At 47.6% G+C, this 22,463-nt stretch overlaps 1 protein-coding gene across 1 annotated transcript; it reads left to right on the top strand.

The window, feature by feature from the left end:
• Positions 1–10,895: 10,895 nt before the first annotated feature.
• Positions 10,896–13,073, top strand: LOC124671916 (galactose mutarotase-like). Its single transcript, XM_047208235.1, has 5 exons — positions 10,896–11,076; positions 11,160–11,209; positions 11,366–11,489; positions 12,144–12,251; positions 12,448–13,073. Exons 1-5 carry the CDS (start codon positions 10,896–10,898, stop codon positions 13,071–13,073), a joined length of 1,089 nt encoding a protein of 362 aa, XP_047064191.1.
• Positions 13,074–22,463: the final 9,390 nt, after the last annotated feature.

Raw genomic sequence — 22,463 nt, 5'->3', positions numbered from 1 at the left:
ACTCGAAGATTGGCAATCCTTCAAGGAAAGAACAAAGATGTCTTATTACGACAGAAAGATAAACCTTCAAGGTGGAAAAAATAGTATAACCTCTGCCAAATTAGGCTCGGGGGCTTCAACAATATAGAGGATTTCGGCAACATACAATAAATTTCTTCGGACATACAAAAAATCAAAAAAGAGTGAGATATAAGGTTTTCAATATAGTACAAATCAGTTAAATCCCAAGATACTATCTACGGACAAGCCTCTGGTTGTTTTATGTTCAGCATAAGAACCCTTGATAAAGAACTCCGAGTCCATCCGAAGAAGCTCATCTATCATTGATTCGGCCACGGGAGCTACAATATCATCGATTGAGTCAATATCATTCTTCCGCCGCGTTTTCTTGGCCAGACAATTAGCAACAATCTTCGTCAGGTCTAACTTTGGATAACAGATGTTTATCATAATCATGGCAAATCTCGCTCCAGCAGAGAGTTGAGCACGCACAAAGTTATGAATGCGGGGAGCATCTCTGAATACCTCTAATAATTCAGGAAGAGTCTTGGGAACCTCGTTTCGAGGAAATAAATTCCTATAGACAAGGGTTAACGTCGTCGTGCAAAAACTGAGAAATTCGCGCACTTGGCAAGCACGGTCTTGGAACCTAACTATTTGTTGGGTTCGTTCAGGAGTGGCCCAGAACAAACAGCCATGGTTAAGGGAGAGATTGACAAGAAGATTTGTTCTCTCGTTTACTCTTTGAACTTCGGCAGCAGCATCAAGAACCGAGCCTATTAAGCACCAAGGCAAAAAAATTTGAAGAACGGCACAGCAAATAAAGAGAAGGCATCATGAGATCGCAAAAACGTACCCAACATATCTGCGCTAGCTTCCAGCATCAACTCGAGCATACTATTTTCTCGGGTCATGGCTCCCTTTGCTTCTAATACAGCAGCATCCTTAGCAGCCATAGCTTCTTTGGCTTGATGAAGAGCAAGTTTTTCTCGTTCAGATGCTTTCCGAGATTGTTCCATTATGGCCAAAGTTTGTTTCTTCATAGATTGAAGTTGTTGTCGAAGTTCTTGCAAATCTTCCGACAAATGTCTGCTTGACGAACTTTCGAGGGGATTATGGTCGACTAGTACTTTCTTCGAGAAGGAAGATGCAGGTGAAGCAGCGGCAGAGCAAGGAGTGGTCGAGTAATTATCAAATATTAACTGGAAAAGAAAGGCCCAGGATCAATGATAAGCACGAAGAGGAATTTCATTACTTTCTAGAAAATTTACACGGACATTACAAAAGAAAGTTCTCCAGAGGGACTAACGAGTAATTGTCGCCAAGGCTAAAATGGCGACAAGAGCAAAAGAAACAGAGAAAGCAAAAACAAGGAGGCATGCAACTAGACCTCCGGCCTCGAGGAGCTAGGAGTCGAAGCTGGCTTGATCCCGAGATAAGCCAGGATTTTCTTCGTGTTGGGCTTAGCTGCCTTCATCAATGACTTCCACCTCGATTGTTCTATCTGCTCAGTGTCGCCAACTTTCGCCCAGTCGATAGTTTGCTGACTATCGGCAACCAAGGCAACAGTGTTTTCAACGGCGACCTTCATATTCTCATGACGCACCTTCAGCCCAAGATCTTCGGATGGATCAAAGCACTCGGCCAATTTAAGGAAAGTCGCGGGTTCCTCTTTCTTTGGGAAGAAATAGGGAAAGAGCCGCGACAGCCCTGCTTTGGCATGATCAATGCCTTCGCGTGCCTCAGACCCATGAAACTCGAGGAATGAAAGAGCGTCAAGAAGAGCATCGTTTTCGGGTTCTTCGAGTTCAAACTCTTGAGCTGTTCTATCTGTCAAGAAAGAAACTTATTAAGCAACAAATGAATGCAGAGAAGAAAATACAAAGGATGTGAAGTGGTTCCGATACTTACTGAGGAAGCGGCGACTTTGCGTCCTTATACGCTTAAGGATCGCTTCCTCGCGAGTAGCTTGTGCAGTTATGTGCTCGCTCAGCGAATTCTCGGCAGCGTGAAGTCTCTTTCTAAGGTCTTCGACACCAGCGAAGCATCGGCCTTGGCCTTATCGCCTTCGCTCGAGCATTAATAGCATCTGACTCAGCCTTTTTGCGAGCCTTTTCACTCTGCTCTAACTGTTGAGCAAGTGTGTTGGCACGCTCATTGACCTCCGCCAGTTTTTCTACCAAGGAAGTTAAATATAGTTAAAAATCTCGACAACAAAGGAGCAAAAGAGCAAAGGGAAAAAGAAGAAGCAAGATATTACCTTCAGTTTTATTAGCATGTTCACGGTACCCAACAAATTGGGCACCGATGCGAAGAAGATCCTTGATCATAGGCTGTCAAAAAAATGACAAGGAGAAAATGGCGGTATGAGAAAAATACGATGGTACATAGAAATAAGCAAAGAAAACATAGACAATGACAAGGAAGTGAAGAACTTACATCCTCCAAAAGAGGGTTAGAGGAGCTACTCGATTGGAGGGTAGGCTCCGGGATGATCTCCGCCCTTGCCCTTTTTGGTGAAGGGGCTCGGGGGCTCGAAGGAGGAGTAGACACGCCGGCGTTTTGTTGAGGAGGTGAGGATTCCTCTCCTTCAACTCGTGGCTCTGAAATAACTAGGGTACGTGACGTACTCGTTCGAGCAGCCACATCCAAAGTTGGTGTCTCTTCGTCATCATCACTATAGAAAACAAAAGGTGGCAGCATAAAAAGCTGAGTCAGGGAAAACTCTTCGAATAAAAAAAAGGGAAAAAAGACAAAGAACTCACGAACTGATGAGACTCGCGAGATATGGGTCATATGCTGCTTTTCGCGGTGAAGGAGCAACTTCTTCGGGTTGGGAGGTCCCAGAATCTTCGACATTACTCCTTTTCCTTTTGTTCTTTGGAGAAACAAACGAGGAGGAGGAGATTGTGCTCAGGTAGTACCTTCAGAAGCAGCGTCCTTTTCAATAGATCCCGCAGATTTTCGAGAATCTGCGGGTTCATTCACAAAAGAGGGGGCCTTTTGGTTGTCATCGGCGACAACGACCCTTTCTTCGACTTCTCCACCTTCAGGAAGAGGAGGAAGGGAATCCATAGTAGGATGGTTCTGCAGAAATATAACGACAAAAGAAATATTAGAGAGATATCAAAACAATGAGATGCAGGAAAAGCTCGGAACAAGATAGAAATTCGAGAAGGCAAAATACCTTGGGGAGAGGATTGGTGGAGCTGTATGGTTCCACGCGGCAAGAGGAAGGAATAGGATCCCTCTTGTTCAGCGAGGAAATTCTTCGAATAAGCTTTTCTAAGTCCTTCACAAGCAAGATCTTTCGACAACCTATTGGCGTCATTTTCACCAAAGATACGTCCAAAGGGGATTTTTTCGAGCCTGAAGAGGTTGCACTCGAATCCGAAGAAAGTAGGCAGTGATTTGAACACCAGAAAGTTCTTTGCCTCGAGTGTTTTGAAGCTCATGAATACGAGTCATAAGTGCTTCTGTCGCCTTTTTCTCTTCTTCGGAAGCTTCAGCATCCCAGGAACGACGGCGTTGAATTTTGACACTTCCGTCAAAAGGGAGTATGTTGTGCTCAACAGAGTTGGCACTTTCTTCGTGTATGTAGAGCCACCTTTTGCGCCATCCTTGGACAGAATCAGGAAATTTGACGTCGAAGTAATCGACATCAGTTCGGACACAGATAACAACTCCACCTATGTTATAAGTGGCGTTGTGGGAGCCATTGCGGCGGAGGCAGAAAATGCGTTTCCAAAGAACCCAATTTGGAGTGATTCCAAGGAAGCATTCGCACAATGTGATGAAAATAGAAATATGAAGGATGGAATTGGGGGTCAGCTGGTGTAGCTGAATCCCATAGACAAAGAGAAGGCCGCGGAGGAAATCATGAATTGGGGTAGAAAGGCCGCGGATGAGATGATCAACAAAACTAACCCGGTACTCCATTGGAGGGTTGGGGTAGCTTTCTTCGCTGGGGAAGCGGATGGCGTCTTCTTTCTTCATCAAGCCAAGCCTCTTCAGCAAGTTAACATCCTGGTTGGAGATTTTAGATCTCTCCCACTCAAGGTCAGAAGCAGCCATCGTCGATTCTGGAGTGCTGTGGCGAGTGAGTCGCGTGCGCGGTGGCATCAACGGCACTGGGAAAAGCAGAGCTTGTGCGTGCGGAAGATCAAACAGAGTTGGGCGCAAGGGAAATTTTTGCAGAGGGGAACATATGTGCGGCGCAAGCGAAGGACTGGACCGAGGTTGAAGAAAGGTTTATATAGGGTTCGGACGAAACAGTGCACCGTTGGATGAAGAAATCGTATGGTGAAAAAAGGATCTTGTAGATACAAGGGTAAAAAGGTATTTTTACTGGGATGGAATGGAACAGGCGTTACTGTACGTGCGCCAGGAAAAGCGGAGGACGTGTGTCCCCCACTTGCACGACGTGTCAAACGTAGTGGGAATAATGGACCCACAAGGCAGAGAAATCTCGACTATTCATGGAGCTGAAGAGAATTTGACAAAGCAAAGTATGTCGACAAGGAAAATAAAAGGAGAATGGCGACAGGAGAAGTTATTTGAATACTTCGGGAGCCTTTGGTCAGAAACAAGTTTTTGCCCAAATGCTCGGGGGCTACTTCGATAAAAGTAAAATTTCGACTATGGCAAATATAGAAATTGTGGGAGCCTACAACCAAGCACAAGTTCTTGGCTGTAGCCTCGGGGGCTACTCCCATCGGGAGCGCTGTTCGCGCACCCGAGAGATAAAAAAAAAGAAGAAGAAAGAAAAGAGAGAATATCGGAAATAATGGCAATATAGCGACAAGATGGACTAAAATGTTGAGCCTACAACCAAGCACAAGTTCTTGGCTGTAGCCTCGGGGGCTACTCCCATCGGGAACGCTGTTCGCGTGCCCGATGAAATTTAAAAAGGAAGAAGAAAGAAAGATAGAAAAGCAAGAGAGTATATTTCGAGTTATAATTAACTCTACATATACTCCCATCGGGAGATTAATATAAGTCATATTTGACTCGATAAAATGTGCCATTCCAACAGCCGGAAAAGCACTCGACAATATATTCTCGAACGCCAAAGTTGCGATCAATTTCTGAATGCCGCAAATTTGCGAAGGTAAGACCCCGGATCCATTCTGCCGGGCGTGGCATCGCCGAAGACTGCACTCTGCTACTTTTATCCGTATCAACAGATACGAAGAAAAATCCTAACGGACGCGTTAGGTACCCGATAAATTTAACTAGGACTCGACAGAATGGTAAGACCTTAAGCGGCACCTGTCGGAGTTTACACCAGTATCCCGAGATCATGTCCAGGGACGTGATCTTGAAGTAGGTTTTTGCGGATTGCCACTAGAGCAGTTAACTAGTACCCGATCCGTCGGATGAACTAGCCCCAACTACCAAGTATCCCTGTACAATATAGAAATTTATATGAAGAAATATAGAACAGTTTAAGTTGTCAAATAAAAATAAACAGTGGAGATTTTCCCCGATTCTACGATTCAAGCAAAATCTCGGGGCTACCGACATAGGCATCCCAAATGGGCCTCGCCAAAGATAGTACCCGGGTTTAATGAATGCCTACTACCCGAAGAATAAGAAGGTTCGAGAGCCCAAGATATATTAAGGAAAGTAGAATTGTAATAGGAAGTGTTGTTTGTAATCCGGCGGGATGAGTTAGAAACCGTCCCGACTCGTAACTTGTACAAAACGAAACCCTCGGCTCCACCTCTTATATAAAGGGGGAGTCGAGGGACGAGGAGATCATCGAATCATTGTTCACAAACCCTAGTTTTCATAATCGTCGAGTACTTTTCGGCTGAAACCTTCGAGATCTACTTGCCCTCTACTTCTAACTAAACCCTAGCCTATAACCCGTAGGCATTGACAAGTTAATCCCTTGTCACTCAGGGGCCCAAGTTTCAGCATATGAGCACACTGCTCATGAGTTGTTGTGCAAGCAACATCAAGACAAGGCATGGCTTAGTCACCAGGCCAAGCCAGGCTTGTGTGGCATGGCCAGAGAAGAAGTAGCCAGGGTATAAATGGTACACAAACCCTAGAAACAATGCATAGTCGACCAGATAAACATTCACCAGGCAATCGGAGAAAGAAAATAGGATAGAGTTCATCATGTTCTTGCTCAAGAATAGCACCAACCATCACAGAACCCAACCATCCATCCAAAACCACCAAGTAATCAACCAACAAGCATGGTGACATAAGGAGGAGATCAACCAAGAGCTGGAGGTGAAGGGCTGTGAACATAAACCAACCAGAAGCACTGCATCAACACAATATTTCTTTCTAGGAGCTGGAACAAGGTATACCTAGTTCCTGGAGTGGATCCAGTGGATCCAATCCATTATTTATTCATGACACAGGTCATGGGAGTGAGCAGATGCTCAAGGGGTTATCATCACTTGGTTTTCACCAAGGATCACTGGCAGGAGAGGAAAACCACTAGAGCTAGGGCCATCCAGATACAAATCATGTGCATATAAACTAGGATACATGCACAGATGTGCACACAAGCAAGCATACATGCACAGATAGAACCAGTAGATGGATTACTAGGAATAGTAGCTACCAAGGACTACCCAGTGAGATCCTAAGCAAGTAACCATCAGGAAAACCCTAGATTTTCTTCACAGGAAAGCATAATGGCATTCATATTAATTATGATTCCCAACTATGCAAGCAAAGATGAGTAGCCAACAAGATCCAACCAATTGTGTGAGGAAGCAGTCAGTAGCAATGCTACTGAGGTCACAACAAACACAAAACCATCCAAATTAAAGCGAAGCATTAAGTCATCATTATCCAGTAATGGATTCAGACTTCATTTATTTCCCAATTGATCATGGGAATATCAAATCATGCTTAGCAAGTCATTTAATCAACACTGCATCAGCAGTTCATCAATAAATAATTCATCCAGGCATGAATACATAACTAATCCATGCAACAAGCATATAGTAGCAGCAATGTAAGGCAACACCAAAGATGTGCCTTTACATCCTAGCTACTGGATTAAGTCCAGGGAGCTATGAATGGCAACATCACACACACATAGTAGTATAAGTATGCAGGAGTAGCAGCATCAGCAAGCAAACCATCTATTAAGCAAAGGAATCCATCAGTAACTAGCCACTGACATTTAATTGATCAAATGGATCAATTAAATCAAATCAAGCATCATAGAGAGTCTAGTCATCGGGATTTACTCATCCAATGAATCATTGGATCATACAGAAGGCACAGAAACACCTCACATGCATCACAAGTGTCACAGTAATGCATAGAAAAATACCTAGACAATCAAGCAAGGCACACCAGTAAGCCTAGGTAGCATGGTATAGCATGATGAGCATGGAATAGCATGGCAGAAGCAGTGAAAAGGCAACAATGGCCATGAACAGCAAGCAGAACACACTTGGCCAATAACTAGAGCTTGGTTAATCGGCCAGGTCTTGCAGAGAGGAGGCGCAGAAAACATAGGCAATAACAGCAAGGCCCTGTATGATCATTGGATCATCGGAAGCCTGGGAGCCAGAGGTAGAAGAAGCACAGTAGCATGGGGGCGGACAGACATGATGATAAGAAGGAGGAGCCGAAGAGAAGCTTACTCGCGCCTGGAAGCAGAAGCTACGGCATGGCGAGGCAGTGCCCGCGCGGCCGTAACAGCTGCAAATCCAGGGAGGACGCCGACGTTACGCCGACGAGCTCTACAACAGCAGAACACCCTGGGGACGACGGCACAGGCGCTACCAACACAACACCCGCACCAGGACAGTCCCAGGAGCACGCTAGCGTTGACGACGAGGTCTACAGCTCGCCGGAGACCACCAATCGCCGGAGGCGATTCGTTTCCAGATCTGGCCTCGAGGCGATCCGGAAGAGGAAGGAATGAATCAACGAAACCATGCGGATAGATCGTTAGAACTTCAGGCGGCGGTTCAGGCGGTGTTGGTGTCGAGGTCAGGGGCGGCCGGACTTGGCCGGAGCATGGCGGCGGCCATGGCGGCGACACGGTCGCCACACGTATTGCCAGAGCGCTAGGGTTTCGTGAGAGAGAGGAGTGAGTGAGTGAGTGAGGTGGGCCGGACCAATTCGGTTCCACCGAACCGTTTTTGGGCAGGCCTTAATGGGCTGTCCAAATGGGCCAAATAGGTGGGCTGGCCCAATTGGGCCAGGGGGTTATTTTAGTCATTTTGTATTTGAAAATAGCCCTAGAATTTAACCAAATTTTAAATAATAATATATACCTTTAAAAATCTAATAAAAATCGGATTAGTGAAAGAAAAATTATTCTTAATAAGAATAAAATAAGAAATACAATTTAGAAAACAAATTCAAATTTTGGATTTAAAAAAATTCAAACTTGGAAGTTTTAATTTGTAATTTTCCTTGTATTTAAAAAATAAAGGAAAAATTTCAAATGAGTCCAAATATTTGTTTTCAAATATTTCAAAAGGAATTTCTATTATTCCAAGTCATTTTTTTAAGAAAGATATTTTCCAAAGGAAAATATTCTATTATTCTTATTCCAAAAATATAGAGAAAACTCTATTATTTCAAATTATTTTTGAAATAAATATTTTTCAAAAGGAAAATTTTATTACTTTTAAATTCTTTCCTTTCTAAAATGAAAGTGATTTTATAACTTAAAAGTAATTGCAAATTACTGCCAAAGGCATAAAATCTTAATTCAACCCTAAATCTTAATAAAATATTGGGGTAAGGGATTCAACATAAAATAATACATCCATGCATGCATTATTTGGATTTTATAACATTGTCCTTACTGGAAAATGATGCTTCTTTACAGAACCCGAGGTCCAGGTTCCATCCACTGCATTGAACTGCACTATCTCGCAGTTCACAGGCAAGTTCACCCTTGCTCATGTCATCTTGAGTATTTCTATCAATTTACCGCAAATCTATATACTTATCATTCCTGCATTGAAAATGAAATGTTACTTTTCCAATTATGAATATGACTATGTGGCGGGCAGTGGAACCATGGTATGTGTTGACATGGTGGAGGTTCCATTGCAAGGGTTCTATTTATTTAGGACTAATCACCAATGCCTTCTAGTGATTCTAGCGCCGTACATTTCACGTTGACCATAAGATCTATAATGGCTCTAGGGAAGCCAGCTGTATCTACCTTAATGGTAAAGGTGAGAACAAATGCCTGGGTCGGTCTCTCCATAGATAAAGGGCATGATAGACTTACAAAAGGGTAGGTCTGCGAGGTCGCCGAGATGGTGGTGTGGGCTTGGATCTTATTTCTGGCCTCACACCAAGGAAGTGTGGACGGGGACAAGTTCCTGCGGCTGGCAGAAAGGATAAGGTCTCTTATGGGAAAAGTAACGCACATCTGCAGAGTATATAAAATTGTGGCTTGTCACTCCCAGTTCAGGGAAGGGAACTAAGAACGCGGCAGGAAAGGAACTCCATGAAGTTCTGGTCAACCTGTGAAGACTGGCGGGCATAGTTTTTCAGAATAAAATCAATCTTTTGAAGAAATGTTTTCGAAACATGCATTGACCTGAGATTTCCTGATCAACGGTCATAGCTAGTATAGCTAGTGCATCAAACACCTTTTACTCTTTTAAACTTGCTGAGTACCTCTGTACTCACTTTCTTTCGACACCCTTGCTAGACTGTGATGGGGAAGTGGAGGCCAACGACGGAGCGCCGGAAGGATGCTACGAGCTGGTCTATGAAGAACCTGATCTGATCGGAGGAGTGGAAGGCGTAGACTATGGGATAGTCTACGGGCCCGACGAAAATGAGGCGGAGGAGTAGTGACATACTTTAGTATCATAGAGCCGAGCAGCGTAGAACTTACTTAAATAAGTTGATGAGCTCTCTTTCATCTATATGTGAGTTGTAATAGTATTTAAGTAATATCTTAGGGTGTTCTCATCGGACCTGTGAGAATACCAACTTGTTAAGACTATGTTTGTAATAATATCTGGAGTGTTATGACCTGCAATGTTTCTGTTGTACCACTCTGAGGGATATGACAATTGTGAAGAAGTCCCTTCACGAAGATCATATCAACGACTTGTATACTACAACATGTAGTGGTATGCTGGGTCACCGCAATCGCCGGGGTAGAGGGATCTCGTGATCCGCCACCCCAGCAACCAGCCGGCCTCCTCCAGCGAAGAAGAAGGCCGCCTCCACCGTCGAACCCAAGTCTGCTGCCCCGGGCGACCTCGTACCGTGGGAGAAGCCCAAGATCATCGCCTCTCACCGGCGAGAGGCGGAGGAAAAGGCGCTGTCCGCCACCACCAGCCACCACCGGCGTGCCGACGATGGGAGGCGGGGAGGCCGCAACACAGGCTATGGCCACCGCCCCCGTCCACCCATGCGGGAGGCGGGAGGGCCGCCGTCACCCCTCCATCTTCATCAGACCACTGCCGCCCTGGGGGGCGGGAGGGCCGCCGCCGCCGCGCGAGAGAGACTCCATGGCCGCCGTCCCCGATGCGTCACGAGGGAAGGCCCCCGTCGCCGGCACGCCCCGAGGTCTTTGCCCCGGCGGCGCTGCCGGCGGCGGCGGCGGGAGGCGGCTAGGGTTGGGGTCGGGAAAGGACTATCGAGCGTCTTCACAATCACAAGATACAAGATAGATGGAGATGGAGATGTGAAACCAAGAAATAGAGAGTCTGAAGTCTGGCCTCGAAGGAATAGTTTGGATTAGAGAAGCTCAAATGGAGAGATTTGACTTTCTCATGTACGACCTGTAGAAGAATCTGACATGATACAAGTCATCATCTGTTATGGCCTCACTATACATATGCGACTAGCTACATGCTGGAGTAGCCAGACCGTCCTCTACTTTTCGCAACGTGCATACCAGTCGTTGGTATTGCTGCCCAACAATGGCGGGAGGGGCACTGCTTCCTGTTGCCTTGCTGGTGTGCCTTGCGCTGGCCGGCGGCGCGGATGCTGCCCGGAAGCCGGTCGGTTTCTACGAGCTCAAGAACAAGAAGGGGGACTTCTCCATCAAGGTCACCAACTGGGGAGCCACCCTCGTCTCTGTCTTTGTCCCTGACTGCAAAGGTATGGCCATGGCCGCTTTCTTCTTGCTTTCAGCAGACCAAGATCCTTTGGCTTGTTCATCAAGAGCTGAAATGTTCTTGTAGGAAACGTGGCCGATGTTATCCTTGGGTACGATACCATCGCCGAATACGTTGTAAGATCACGAATTCCTCTGCATTACTACACATTTATTAACTCTGTTACGAAATGTTCCTCTTGCTGGCAATCAAGCAAGAAGGGTTTCGAGTTAGTTATGTTAGAATGACCCAAACAAATAATCTAAGAATGTTTTATGCACCTTTCTGATCAGAATGGCACTCAAGCATTCGGATCGACGGTTGGGCGCGTGGCCAACAGAATCTTCAAGTCCCGCTTCGTGCTCGACGGGAAAGCCTACCGTCTCTTCCCTAACGACGGCAACAACTCCATCCACGGTATGCTACATATTTCACTTCAACTCTTTTCCCCCAATGCATATGCTTGGTTTGACTTAGATGCGCTGAGATAGTTTACCATTCACGGTACTACCATGTCGTGGCTACAGTCCAAGTCAACTTTATTAAGTTTGACTGAATATGTATCAAAAGATGACCTATTCACAATACCAAATTTATATAATATGAAAATACATTTTTTGATAATTCTACTAATATTGATATTATATTTTACTACCTCGGGTCGTATTTAATCGATGCAACCCATACCATAGTTATACGCTAGCGATGGCTTGCTCCGCGTCGATCTTTTCATACCGGAGGGATTAGATGTTAACAATTTTTCTTATATATTTAATCGCAATTACAAAATCAAACCTTGACAAAGGTAATTGTGAATGGAGTGGAGTATGCTACTCCCTCCGTTCTAAAATGATGTCTTAACTTTATCAAAATATACAAGTATCTAAACATGTTTTAGTACGTAGATAGATATAAATTTAGATAAAATCGAGACCTACTTTTATGGACGAAAGGAGTACATATTTCACCTTAACTCTTTTTTCCAATGCATTATGCATGGTTTGACTGTCCGACACACTCAAATAGTTTACTAGTAGTAGAGTTTAAATTATCTTGTCGCTCTTTGTTTAGGCGGCCACAGGGGTTTCGGCAAGGTCATTTGGACGGTGAAAGAGTACGTGAGCGGTGGCGACTCCCCGTACATCACCTTCTTCTACCACAGCTTCGACGGAGAGCAAGGTAAAATCGATGCACATGCCCACATTCTATAATAGACTCTTGCACTTTGATTAAATGAGCTTCATGACACTGACACATCTGTATAAAATTCGATGAAGTCAAATTTGCAACAACATATCCACTGTTTAGAAAACAATTGAGCCGTACTGTATAGCTGACTTGCACTTGCTTCCGCGGATCATCGGGACTGACGCAGGGTTCCCGGGCGACCTGGACGTGTACGCGACGTACCGGCTCTCCAGCCCGTACGAGCTGAGCATCAGCATGAACGCGACGGCCACGACCAAGGCGACGCCGGTGAACCTCGCGAACCACGCGTACTGGAACCTCGCCGGCCATGACAGCGGCGACGTCCTCCAGCAGGAGCTCCAGATCCTCGCGTCGAGCTACACGACCGTCGACGCCATGATCCCGACGGGCCAGATCGAGCCCGTGGCCGGCACCATCTACGACTTCCTGCAGCCGACGCCCGTCGGCGAGCACATGGACATCGTCCCGGGCGGCGGCGGCGGGTACGACCTCAACTTCGTCGTGAACGGGGAGCAGGACGCGTTCCGGCAGGTGGCGCGCGTCGAGGACCCCAAGTCCGGCCGGGGCATGGAGGTGTGGGCTAACCAGCCCGGCGTGCAGCTCTACACCTCCAACTGGGTCATCAACGAGAAGGGGAAAAACGGCAAGGTTTACGGGCAGTACGGCGCGCTGTGCCTGGAGACGCAGGCATACCCTGACGCCGTGAACCACCCCGAGTTCCCGTCGTCGATCGTCAGGCCCGGCCAGGTGTACAAGCACGACATGGCCATCAAGTTCTACCAGGACGCATGATTGACTTCATAGATCCGTCATTTTCTTTTGAGCGGACGATTCGTCTGTTCTTGTTGAATGTGTCGTAGCATGTTGTTAGCTTTGGAAGTGACAAGGTCAATGGGCCAAAATCAAAATGTGGCAATGGCCCCAGGAGGTTGCTGTAATTTGACCGCGAAATTAGAACATCTAGAACTGTGTTGTCACAAAGATTTTTCTACTTGTTCTAAATTTCTACTTGTTCTATTTTTTTTGAAGATTTTTGTACCAACAGAAAAGCTGATAAGTGTGGTATGTTATGCTAGTAAAGCTTGATGCATTGCTTTTCGATTTATTTGATCACTACATTAGCATTCATATATCGATTAAAAATAGTTGGGACAACTTTCATTGATGAGTCTGGATAGATCATGGCAGGGCCCGAGATGGCACAAATATTCCACTGTCCCCGGGATGCAAACAAGATGGTTGATTTGCTTGCTAAATTTGTAGATTTTTTTTTTTGAAACAAGGCAAAAGATTTGCCATTTTCATTGATTAAGAAGAAGTTTTAGAGTTGTTACAAATCAAGACTTGACACAAGGTCAAGCCCAAAACACAAGCCTACTCTCGCGGTATTACAACACTCAAGGCCTTAGCCCCGGCTAGGCTCCAAATGGCGGCTTCATCTTTTATCTTGGTCCCCAACAAACTTAAGGTGGAGGCATTGTTCCGAAAAATACGAGCATTTCTTTCCTTCCAAATTTCCCATGAGACCAACATTGCAAGGGGCGCCATGGCCTTCTTTGATTGCACTTGCTTGTGGATCGCGTCATTCCACCACTCCTTTACATTCCTCATAGTACGCCAAGTTGCGGGATTAACGTCTTGTAGTCCTAGCCAATTCTTCACCCTTGACCACACACAAATGGTGAGCCGGCATTTGAAAAGAAGATGAGAGGCGGATTCTTGTGCTTGATTACAAAGCTTTCATGTTCCACAATTTGTCCATCCTCTCTTTTGGAGCCTATCCACCGTCCAAACTCTATTTTGAATGATTAACCAAGCAAAGATTTTGCACTTCGGTGGAGCCCATGGCTTCCAAACCAAGGAAGGCATACAAGATTTTCCAAAGAATTGCATGGTGTAAGCCGACTTGGAGGAGTAGCAACCATCCTTGGTTAGCTTCCATAGGATTGAATCTGTTGTGCTAGAGTCCAAGTGTATGCCATGAGTCATCTCCCAAAGATTGGTAAATCTGTAGATTATGAGGATAGCTTCTTTTGGATTGATGATCCGCCTTCGTTTTTATTTCCACGGCTTGTGGATGATGTAACCTCGATTGCTTAATAATAAATGTTGCATGTTTGTTAAAAAAAGGTAAATACTTTTTTTATAAAAGGACCATTGCTCTTGGTAGCTATCATAGTAGCTTGTTGGTAAAACCTTTGTTCCGTGACAGGCAATGTCGACATCTTTGAGAATGGCAAAGGTAACCATAGATTCGTTTTTATTTATGAAAAACGCTTTATTAAACTCTAAGCTAAGATTGTGCCGACACAATTCATAGACGTTACACCGGCCTCATAGACTCTTATCTGGCACCCCCAATTTCTTATCTTTCACCAGTTTTTAATCAAAAATATTCCACTAAGATAAGATGGTGGTGTTGGGGGGATAACCCCCGGTATGCCAAAGGCATGCCAAACCGGATGGTTTGAGCCATCGAGATACCGGTTTAATGTTCTTACCGGAAGCCTGGTAGGAATTTGGGAAAACAAAGCTAGGCCGGTATCCCCAAGGGGGTATGCCGGAACCCGGTAAAGAAGATACCGGAAAGGAGAGCCTGTCGGCAGGACTGGTCAAAGATTCTCCCCAGAGCTAGAGGACAAAGATGAGCTAAGCAAAGTAACTTTAGACGAATGACTGACGATAAAGAGAAGGGTGACGGTCAAAGAAGCCGGAGGACGTCAGCGCCCCTGATTAAAGAGGACTCCGGTGTCATTTATGATTAAAGTAGCTTTGTAAAGTAGTTTGTCTAGTCAAAGATGCCATTAGGGTTTCTTCCAGTGTAAGCCACCCTCTCCCCTATATAAGGAGAGGGGGTACTGCCTCCTACAGGCGCGATCCATAGCATGACCAGAGAGAGATCAGTGTACATGAGCTTGTAACCATGTTGAGATTAATGAAGCAAGCGATCTAGTAAAGAGTTCTTCCTCTTGTCTCTCTTCTTGTATACCGGCCTTTGGTTGTGTTCTTGAGGAAAGCATCCGGAAGTTCTTCCCATCTAATCGCAAACCCTCCCCCGAATCCTCATACGTCCATTCGGCCCCAACTTAAGCCATCCTACGGCATCTGCTCGTTCACCACGACGACAGTTGGCGCCCACCGTGGGGCCTGAAGTGGCGCATGCAGGGATACACATTCGGGCGGGTCTCCTCGAGTTCGCCGGCGAGCGGACAGTGTCTGCGCTCGTCCAGAGCTTCTACTCCATCGATTTCATCAACGACAACGCGGGCTGCTTCGCCAACGGCGGCATCTTCCCCAAGAATGGCCGCATCATCGAGTTCGGCAGCCACCGCGTCTACTTCGGCACCGTCCCTGTGCGCCAGCGCCTCTCGCCGGTGCTGGTGGCACCGGACCCGCCAAGATGGCTCGTCGCCGGCAGCGTCGAGGTAATGATGACCGGTGTGGCTGGTGCAGGAAAGGAGGTTGCGGCTGAAGGTGCTGGTCGCGCGGTTTCGACCCGTGCGGCTAAGCCTCCGCTGGAGCGCGACGCAGGCGCAGCGGGAGCATCTTCCGTACCACCGGCAACGCCTCTCCAAGCGGCGATGAACGCGCTGGCAACCCCCATCGCGCAGAACATCGACCCGACAGCGGCTCAGGCGGAGCTGGAGGCGCAGCGCCTGAGGATACTCGAGAGCGGCAAAGACGTCGTCAAGGCGCAGCGCGAGCTGAACCTAACCGTACGTGAGTATAACGCTGCCCATGGCCTTGCTTCTGTTAGCGCTCATGCTGCTAGGATACCGGAAAACCGGCTTAAGGCTCGCAATCTAGATCGGGATTTGCGTAAGGAAGTTCTTACCGGCAAGAGTACCTCTGCATCTGTTAGCATTGTAGAGAAACCTAAGTACAGCAGTCCGGATAAAACCATAAAAGCTGCTAAGGCTGCTGTAGATCTGTGTGACTCGCTTACCGGAGAGGCTCTGGCAAAACAACAAGAGCGTGTCAGAGAGCTGCTAGATACTGTAGAGCAGCAGAACGCTGAGCAGCTGGCTAGGCTGAACAAGGCTATAGCCTCGAAATCCGCGCGTTCAACAAAGAATGCCGGAAGCAAGTCCCATGGGCAGGCCTCGTCCCCCCATCCGGACAGAAGAAAAGAAAAAGAAGTAAACGCACGGCAGATGACTGTGTATGATCCGGTCCTTGCCGGTAAACAAAAAGCCGGGCAACACGATGCCGGTAGAAAAAGCCAAGGGGCAGAGCGAGGCTACGCCAAGGAAGGCTATGCCGGAAACAATCATGCCGGTAGACATGAAACCGGGCAAAACTATCCGGCTGCAAGGGCAGCGTATGATGATGACGAGGAGGAGATGCCTCCACCAAGGTACCGGCAGGCAAGGGCCGCGGCACCAGAGCGTTACGATGAAGCTGATTCGACAAGACCGGCAGCATACCGGAACCCGTTGGGGGAACGCTTGGGAGAGAGATACCTACCGGAACGGGATGCGAGGCACCGTCTGGACAGGGTGTACTTGTCAGAAATGATCGAGGAGGAAGGTCCTCCGGGCCCAAAGTGCTTTGGCCCAAGAATCATGAGAGAAAAACCACCAGTTCGCAACTTTACGTTGCCCCGTGACACAAAAACATACGATGGCACTACGAAGCCGGAAGATTGGCTCGCGGATTACGTGACCGCGGTATACGTCGCGGGCGGCGGAGGAACCGTAGCAGGAGGAGGAAACCGGCGCTGGGCCGTGAGGATCATACCATCATTTCTGGTTGGACCGGCAAGAATCTGGCTAAACAACTTGCCGGCAGGAAGCATAAATGGCTGGCTGGACTTTGAGGAGGCTTTTGTGAGCAATTTCAGCAGCACTTATCAGAGGCCCAACAGGCCGCAGCAACTCGCTCTGTGTGTGCAACGACCGAACGAAACAGACCGGGATTATCTGGCCCGGTGGAACACCACAAGGAACTCTTGTGAAGGTGTAATCGAGGCACATGCCATTGCTTGGTTTAGCAGTGGGTGCAAAAGAGGTTCGCCGTTGTGGCAAAAGCTGCAGCGGAACATGCCGACAACGTTGGCAGAAATGATACGTGTGGCGGATAACTATGCGTTGGGAGACCCAACGCAGCCGGCAGTGCAACCCGAACCGGAACAGCTACGCCAAGAGCAACACCGGGACAACCGGAACAACAAGAGGAGGGAAGATTTCCCGGATCGAAGATATGGCTCGCAGCAAGTTGCTGCTGTGCAGGAAAACTCTGATGCCAGCGGCAGCCAGAGGCAAAGAACCGGATCGCAGCCATGGGCGGGTCCAAAGAAACAGTGGGTGGAAAAGAAACCCTGGGTCCAGAAAAGAAACTGGCAAGAACCCGCAAAGTACACCATGGAAGCAGCCATGGACCAAACCATGCCGGTGGCACACACCGAATCCGGCACACCCGTCAAACCATCTGACGAAGGATTGTACCTGGACCAAGTACTTGATGGAAAAAGGGGCGGTAAAAGATGCCCAAGGGCGAGGAGGCAATGCAATGATGCCACCACCGGACATGCCGCGGCAGCAACAGCTACCGCCGCCACCACCGCTTACCGGGCCAAACGCTTTACCGGTGCAGCCAAACCGGCAACAGTACCAACAAGTTAACCGGGTGGACCAAGATGATAATCAGCCACCTCCACCGACACCTTTAGGCCGGAATGTTTACGAAGACCCACATCAGTGCTGTGTTGTCTTTGTCACTGAGCCGACAGACAAGCAAAGCCTGCGCCGTCGTTCCATGGAGGTGAACGCGGTGATGCCGGCGGTGCCAAAATACATGCCATGGTCGAGCCAGGAACTCTGCATGGTCATACCGAGATCATCCTAAAATCATGCCGAACCCGGGTGGCTATGCTCTCGTGGTGGACCCAATCATGAAAGGGCCGCAAACTCGAGTGAAGTTCAGCAAGGTGCTGATAGACAATGGCAGCAGCATCAACATCATGTACAAGCACACTATGCACACCCTGGGCATAACAGAAAACATGCTTCAGCCAACGCACACGACTTTCCATGGAATCGTTCCGGGTTTGTCCTGCGCACCGATTGGAAAAGTCCGGGTGGATGTGTCGTTTGGAGGACGTGACAATTGCCGGGTTGAGAACCTGGAGTTTGAGGTGGTGGACTTAGATAGTCCGTACCATGCTCTGCTGGGGAGACCAGCGCTGGCGGCCTTCATGGCCTCAACCCACACGGCGTATCTCAAGATGAAGATGCCGGCACCTCGTGGACCTCTAACTGTGGTGGGAAACTACAAGATCTCGCTGGAAACAGCATCTGCCGGATCAAACCTAGCGGAATCGCTGGTGATCGCGGAGGAAAAGAAAAGGATGCAAACAGCTGTTGCGCTGGCTCAGTCCTCACAGTTGAGCTTAGCGGCAATGAGTGCGAGTCTGAGCGCTCCGGCGTTCAAACCGACAAATGAAACGAAAGACATCGTGCTGGACCCGGCTTTCCCTGAGCGTACCGTTCGTATCGGTGCCGGCCTCAGTGAGGCATAGGAAAGCGCGCTCGTCAGCTTCCTCCGTGAGAATCGGAATATCTTTGCCTGGTCAACTGAAGATTTGGTAGGTGTTCCGAGGGAGCTGGCTGAGCACTCCTTGAACGTTCGAAAAGATGCCAAGCCGGTGCGACAACCCCTGCGCCGGTTCGCTGAAGATAGAAGAAAGATCATAGGAGAAGAGGTAACCAAACTGCTTGTTGCCAAATTCATTGTGGAGGTCACGCACACAGAGTGGCTGGCCAATCCGGTGATGGTTGAAAAGAAGAAAGATGAGAACCTGGAGGCAAAAGCTCCGAAGGTGTGGCGCATGTGCATCGACTACACTAACCTGAACAAGGCTTGCCCAAGAGACCCTTTTCCTTTACCACGGATCGATCAAGTGATTGATTCAACCGCGGGGTGTGAGTTGTTATCTTTCCTGGATGCCTATTCCGGTTTCCACCGGATTCCCTTGAAAAAGGAAGATCAAATAAAAACTGCGTTCATTACCCCGCACGGGGCTTACTCGCTATATCACTATGCCTTTTGGTTTGCGCAACGCCGGTGCAACGTACCAGCGCTGTATGCAAAAATGCTTGTTTGATCAAATCGGAAAGAATGTGCAGGTGTATGTGGACGACATCGTGATAAAAACTAAGGTAAAAGATACCCTAATCGATGATATCCGGCAAACGTTTGATAACCTAAGGAGGTTCCGGATGAAACTCAATCCGGCAAAATGTACCTTCGGTGTTCCTGCCGGCAAGCTGCTGGGTTTCCTTGTCTCAAGCCGAGGCATTGAGGTCAATCCGGTAAAGATCCGGGCAATTGAGAGAATGACGGTACCACAGGATCTGAAGGACATACAAAAGTTTACCGGAAGCTTAGCATCGCTAAGCCGGTTCGTAAGCAGGTTAGGAGAAAAGGCCTTGCCATTGTATGCCTTAATGAGAAAATCCGATAAGTTCGTCTGGACCCCTCAGGCAGACGCAGCATTCAAGGAGCTGAAGACGATGTTAGCTACCGCGCCGATATTGGCTTCGCCGTTGGAAAGAGAACCGATGTTGTTATACATAGCAGCAACCAACCGGGTCGTGAGTGTTGTTGTGGTAGTAGAAAGAGAAGAGGAAGGAAAAACCGTCCGCAGGCCGGTATACTACCTGAGCGAGGTGCTCTCCCTCTCAAAACAAAACTACCCGCACTTCCAGAAAATGACCTATGGCGTGTTTATGGCCGCCACAAAACTCAAGCATTACTTCGAAGAACATCCTATGAAGGTGGTGAGTGAGGCACCCATCTCCGACATCATGAGCAACAAAGACGCCAGCGGCAGGATTGCTAAATGGGCAATACAGATATCACCGTATGTTCCGGTGTACGAAAGAAGAGACGCCATCAAGTCGCAAGCTTTAGCTGATTTTTTGGTTGATTGGGCGGAGATGCAGTACAAGCCCCCGGATCAGAGACTGGAATACTGGAAGATGCACTTTGATGGATCCAAGCTCAAGGAGGGCCTAGGTGCCGGTGTGGTGCTAACCTCACCAAGGGGAGATCATCTCCGATATGTTTTACAAGTGCATTTCAGGGCGTCAAACAATGTCGCTGAGTATGAAGCCTTGATCCATGGGCTTAAGGTCGCAAAAGAAATCGGTGCACACCGGATCATTTGCTATGGAGATTCAGACCTTGTGGTGCAGCAGTGTTCCGGGGATTGGGACGCAAAAGATGCCAACATGGCCTTGTACCGGTTTCACGTGCAAAAGATTGCCGGCTTCTTCGAAGGCTGTGAATTTCACCATGTACCGCGTGCAGAAAATGAAGCTGCGGATGCTTTGTCCAAGATAGGCTCATCCCGACAAGAAATTCCTCCCGGAATAGCCTTGGCACACCTGAGAGCACCATCAATCAAGCCAAGTCCAGAGTCGGAATCAATTTTTGTACCGGAGTCACACATTGTGCCAATGGATATCGACGAAGGAAACCCGGGGACTATTCCGGTAAGCTCGGGGACTGTTCCGGTAAGATCGAACGCTGCCGCGCCTGTACCGGAAGAAACAATGCTGGTAGATAGCATGGACATAGACGTACCGGTATTCCTAGTTCGGGAGACTCCGTCCTGGGTTAAACCTATTAAGGAATTCCTGATCAACGGCACCTTGCCGGCTGACGAAAATGAATCAAGGAGAATCCAAAGAAGGTCCAAGGCCTATACGTTCATTAATGGTGAAGTGTACAAGAGAAGCGTTACCGGTGTCCTTCAAAGATGTGTGGAACCGGAAGAAGGGAAAGAAATGCTTGAGGAAATTCACCAAGGAGAATGTGGGCATCATGCCTCATCAAGGGCACTGGTAGCAAAAGTGTTTCGGCATGGGTTTTATTGGCCCACTGCTTTGGAGAACGCTGAGGATTTGGTAAGAAAATGCAACGGGTGCCAGAGGTACGCCAAGCAAAATCATACTCCAGCATCCGGTTTAAAGACAATACCATTGACATGGCCATTCGCCGTTTGGTGCCTTGACATGGTTGGGCCATTCAAAACTGCAAGGAGCAGCATGACTCACATCTTGGTCATGGTGGATAAGTTCACCAAATGGCTAGAGGTAAAACCTGTCGCAAAATGTGATGGGCATACAGCTGTAAAATTCTTAAAAGATGTCATCTTGCGGTATGGATACCCGCACAGCATTATTACTCACAATGGAACCAACTTTGCTCAAGGTGAGTTCAAAAGGTTCTGTGAGGATAAGAACATACGGTTGGATTTGTGCTCGGTGGCACACCCACAAGGCAACGGCCAGGTGGAAAGAATGAATGCTTTGGTACTCTCCGGTATCAAACCCAGACTCATTGACGCAGTGGAAAAATCACCAGGGTGTTGGCTTGATGAGATACCATCAGTGCTGTGGAGTATAAGAACAACTCCAAACCGGTCTACCGGATACACTCCGTTCTTCATGGTTTATGGAGCAGAAGCGGTCATACCAACCGACATCATCCATGATTCACCAAGAGTGCAGCTCTATACTGAGCAAGAGGTCAAGGAGGCCAGAGAAAATGATGTGGACTTGCTAGAAGAAGCAAGGGAGCTAGCTTTGGCAAGAACAGCCATTTACCAGCAAAACCTCAGACGCTATCATGACCGGAAAGTTAATCCAAGAGTTTTCCGGGAAGGAGATCTTGTGCTTCGCCTAGTGCAGCGCACTGAAGGCCGGCATAAGCTCTTGCCACCTTGGGAAGGTCCCTTCATTGTAAGCAAGGTGCTTCACAATGATGCATACTATCTAATTGATGCTCAGGAGTGGAAAGAAGGAAAGGCGGACAAGTCCGGAGAGGAGAGCAAGCGTCCATGGAACGTAGCTCTGTTGCGTCCTTTCTACTCTTGAAGTGGTGGTGTAAGAAGTTCCTTTTGTACCTTATATGCTATGAATAAAAGATGCCAGAACCTTGAATGAATCTCGGGGACTATCCCAATAAGATTGCATGCAACTTGTCTATTTTTTCAGTTCACCGGTTGCTTATTGAACGTTTTTTCTTTCCGGTTTAGTAGTGTGCTAAATCCTACCGGAGTCTTCGACTGCTGCTGTCCGCAAACCGGCTTTATGGCAAGCAAGATAAACCGGTAGGAGATAAGCACATGAACTGCGAAAAGGGAGAGCAGGAAAGAACAATCCGGAAAATTTA

The sequence above is a fragment of the Lolium rigidum genome, chromosome 7 (assembly GCF_022539505.1).
Source record: "Lolium rigidum isolate FL_2022 chromosome 7, APGP_CSIRO_Lrig_0.1, whole genome shotgun sequence".
In the NCBI taxonomy this organism is placed as follows: Eukaryota; Viridiplantae; Streptophyta; class Magnoliopsida; order Poales; family Poaceae; genus Lolium; species Lolium rigidum.
Note: the sequence above shows the minus strand (reverse complement) of the source record. Positions and strands in the feature narration are given on the sequence as shown.

Coding starts and splice junctions, on each gene's coding strand:
- LOC124671916 (XM_047208235.1), top strand. CDS start 10,896: ATGGCGGGAGGGGCACTGCTTCCTGTTGCCTTGCTGGTGTGCCTTGCG. Junction 11,077..11,159: donor CTTTGTCCCTGACTGCAAAG/GTATGGCCATGG, acceptor ATGTTCTTGTAG/GAAACGTGGCCGATGTTATC. Junction 11,210..11,365: donor ATACCATCGCCGAATACGTT/GTAAGATCACGA, acceptor CTTTCTGATCAG/AATGGCACTCAAGCATTCGG.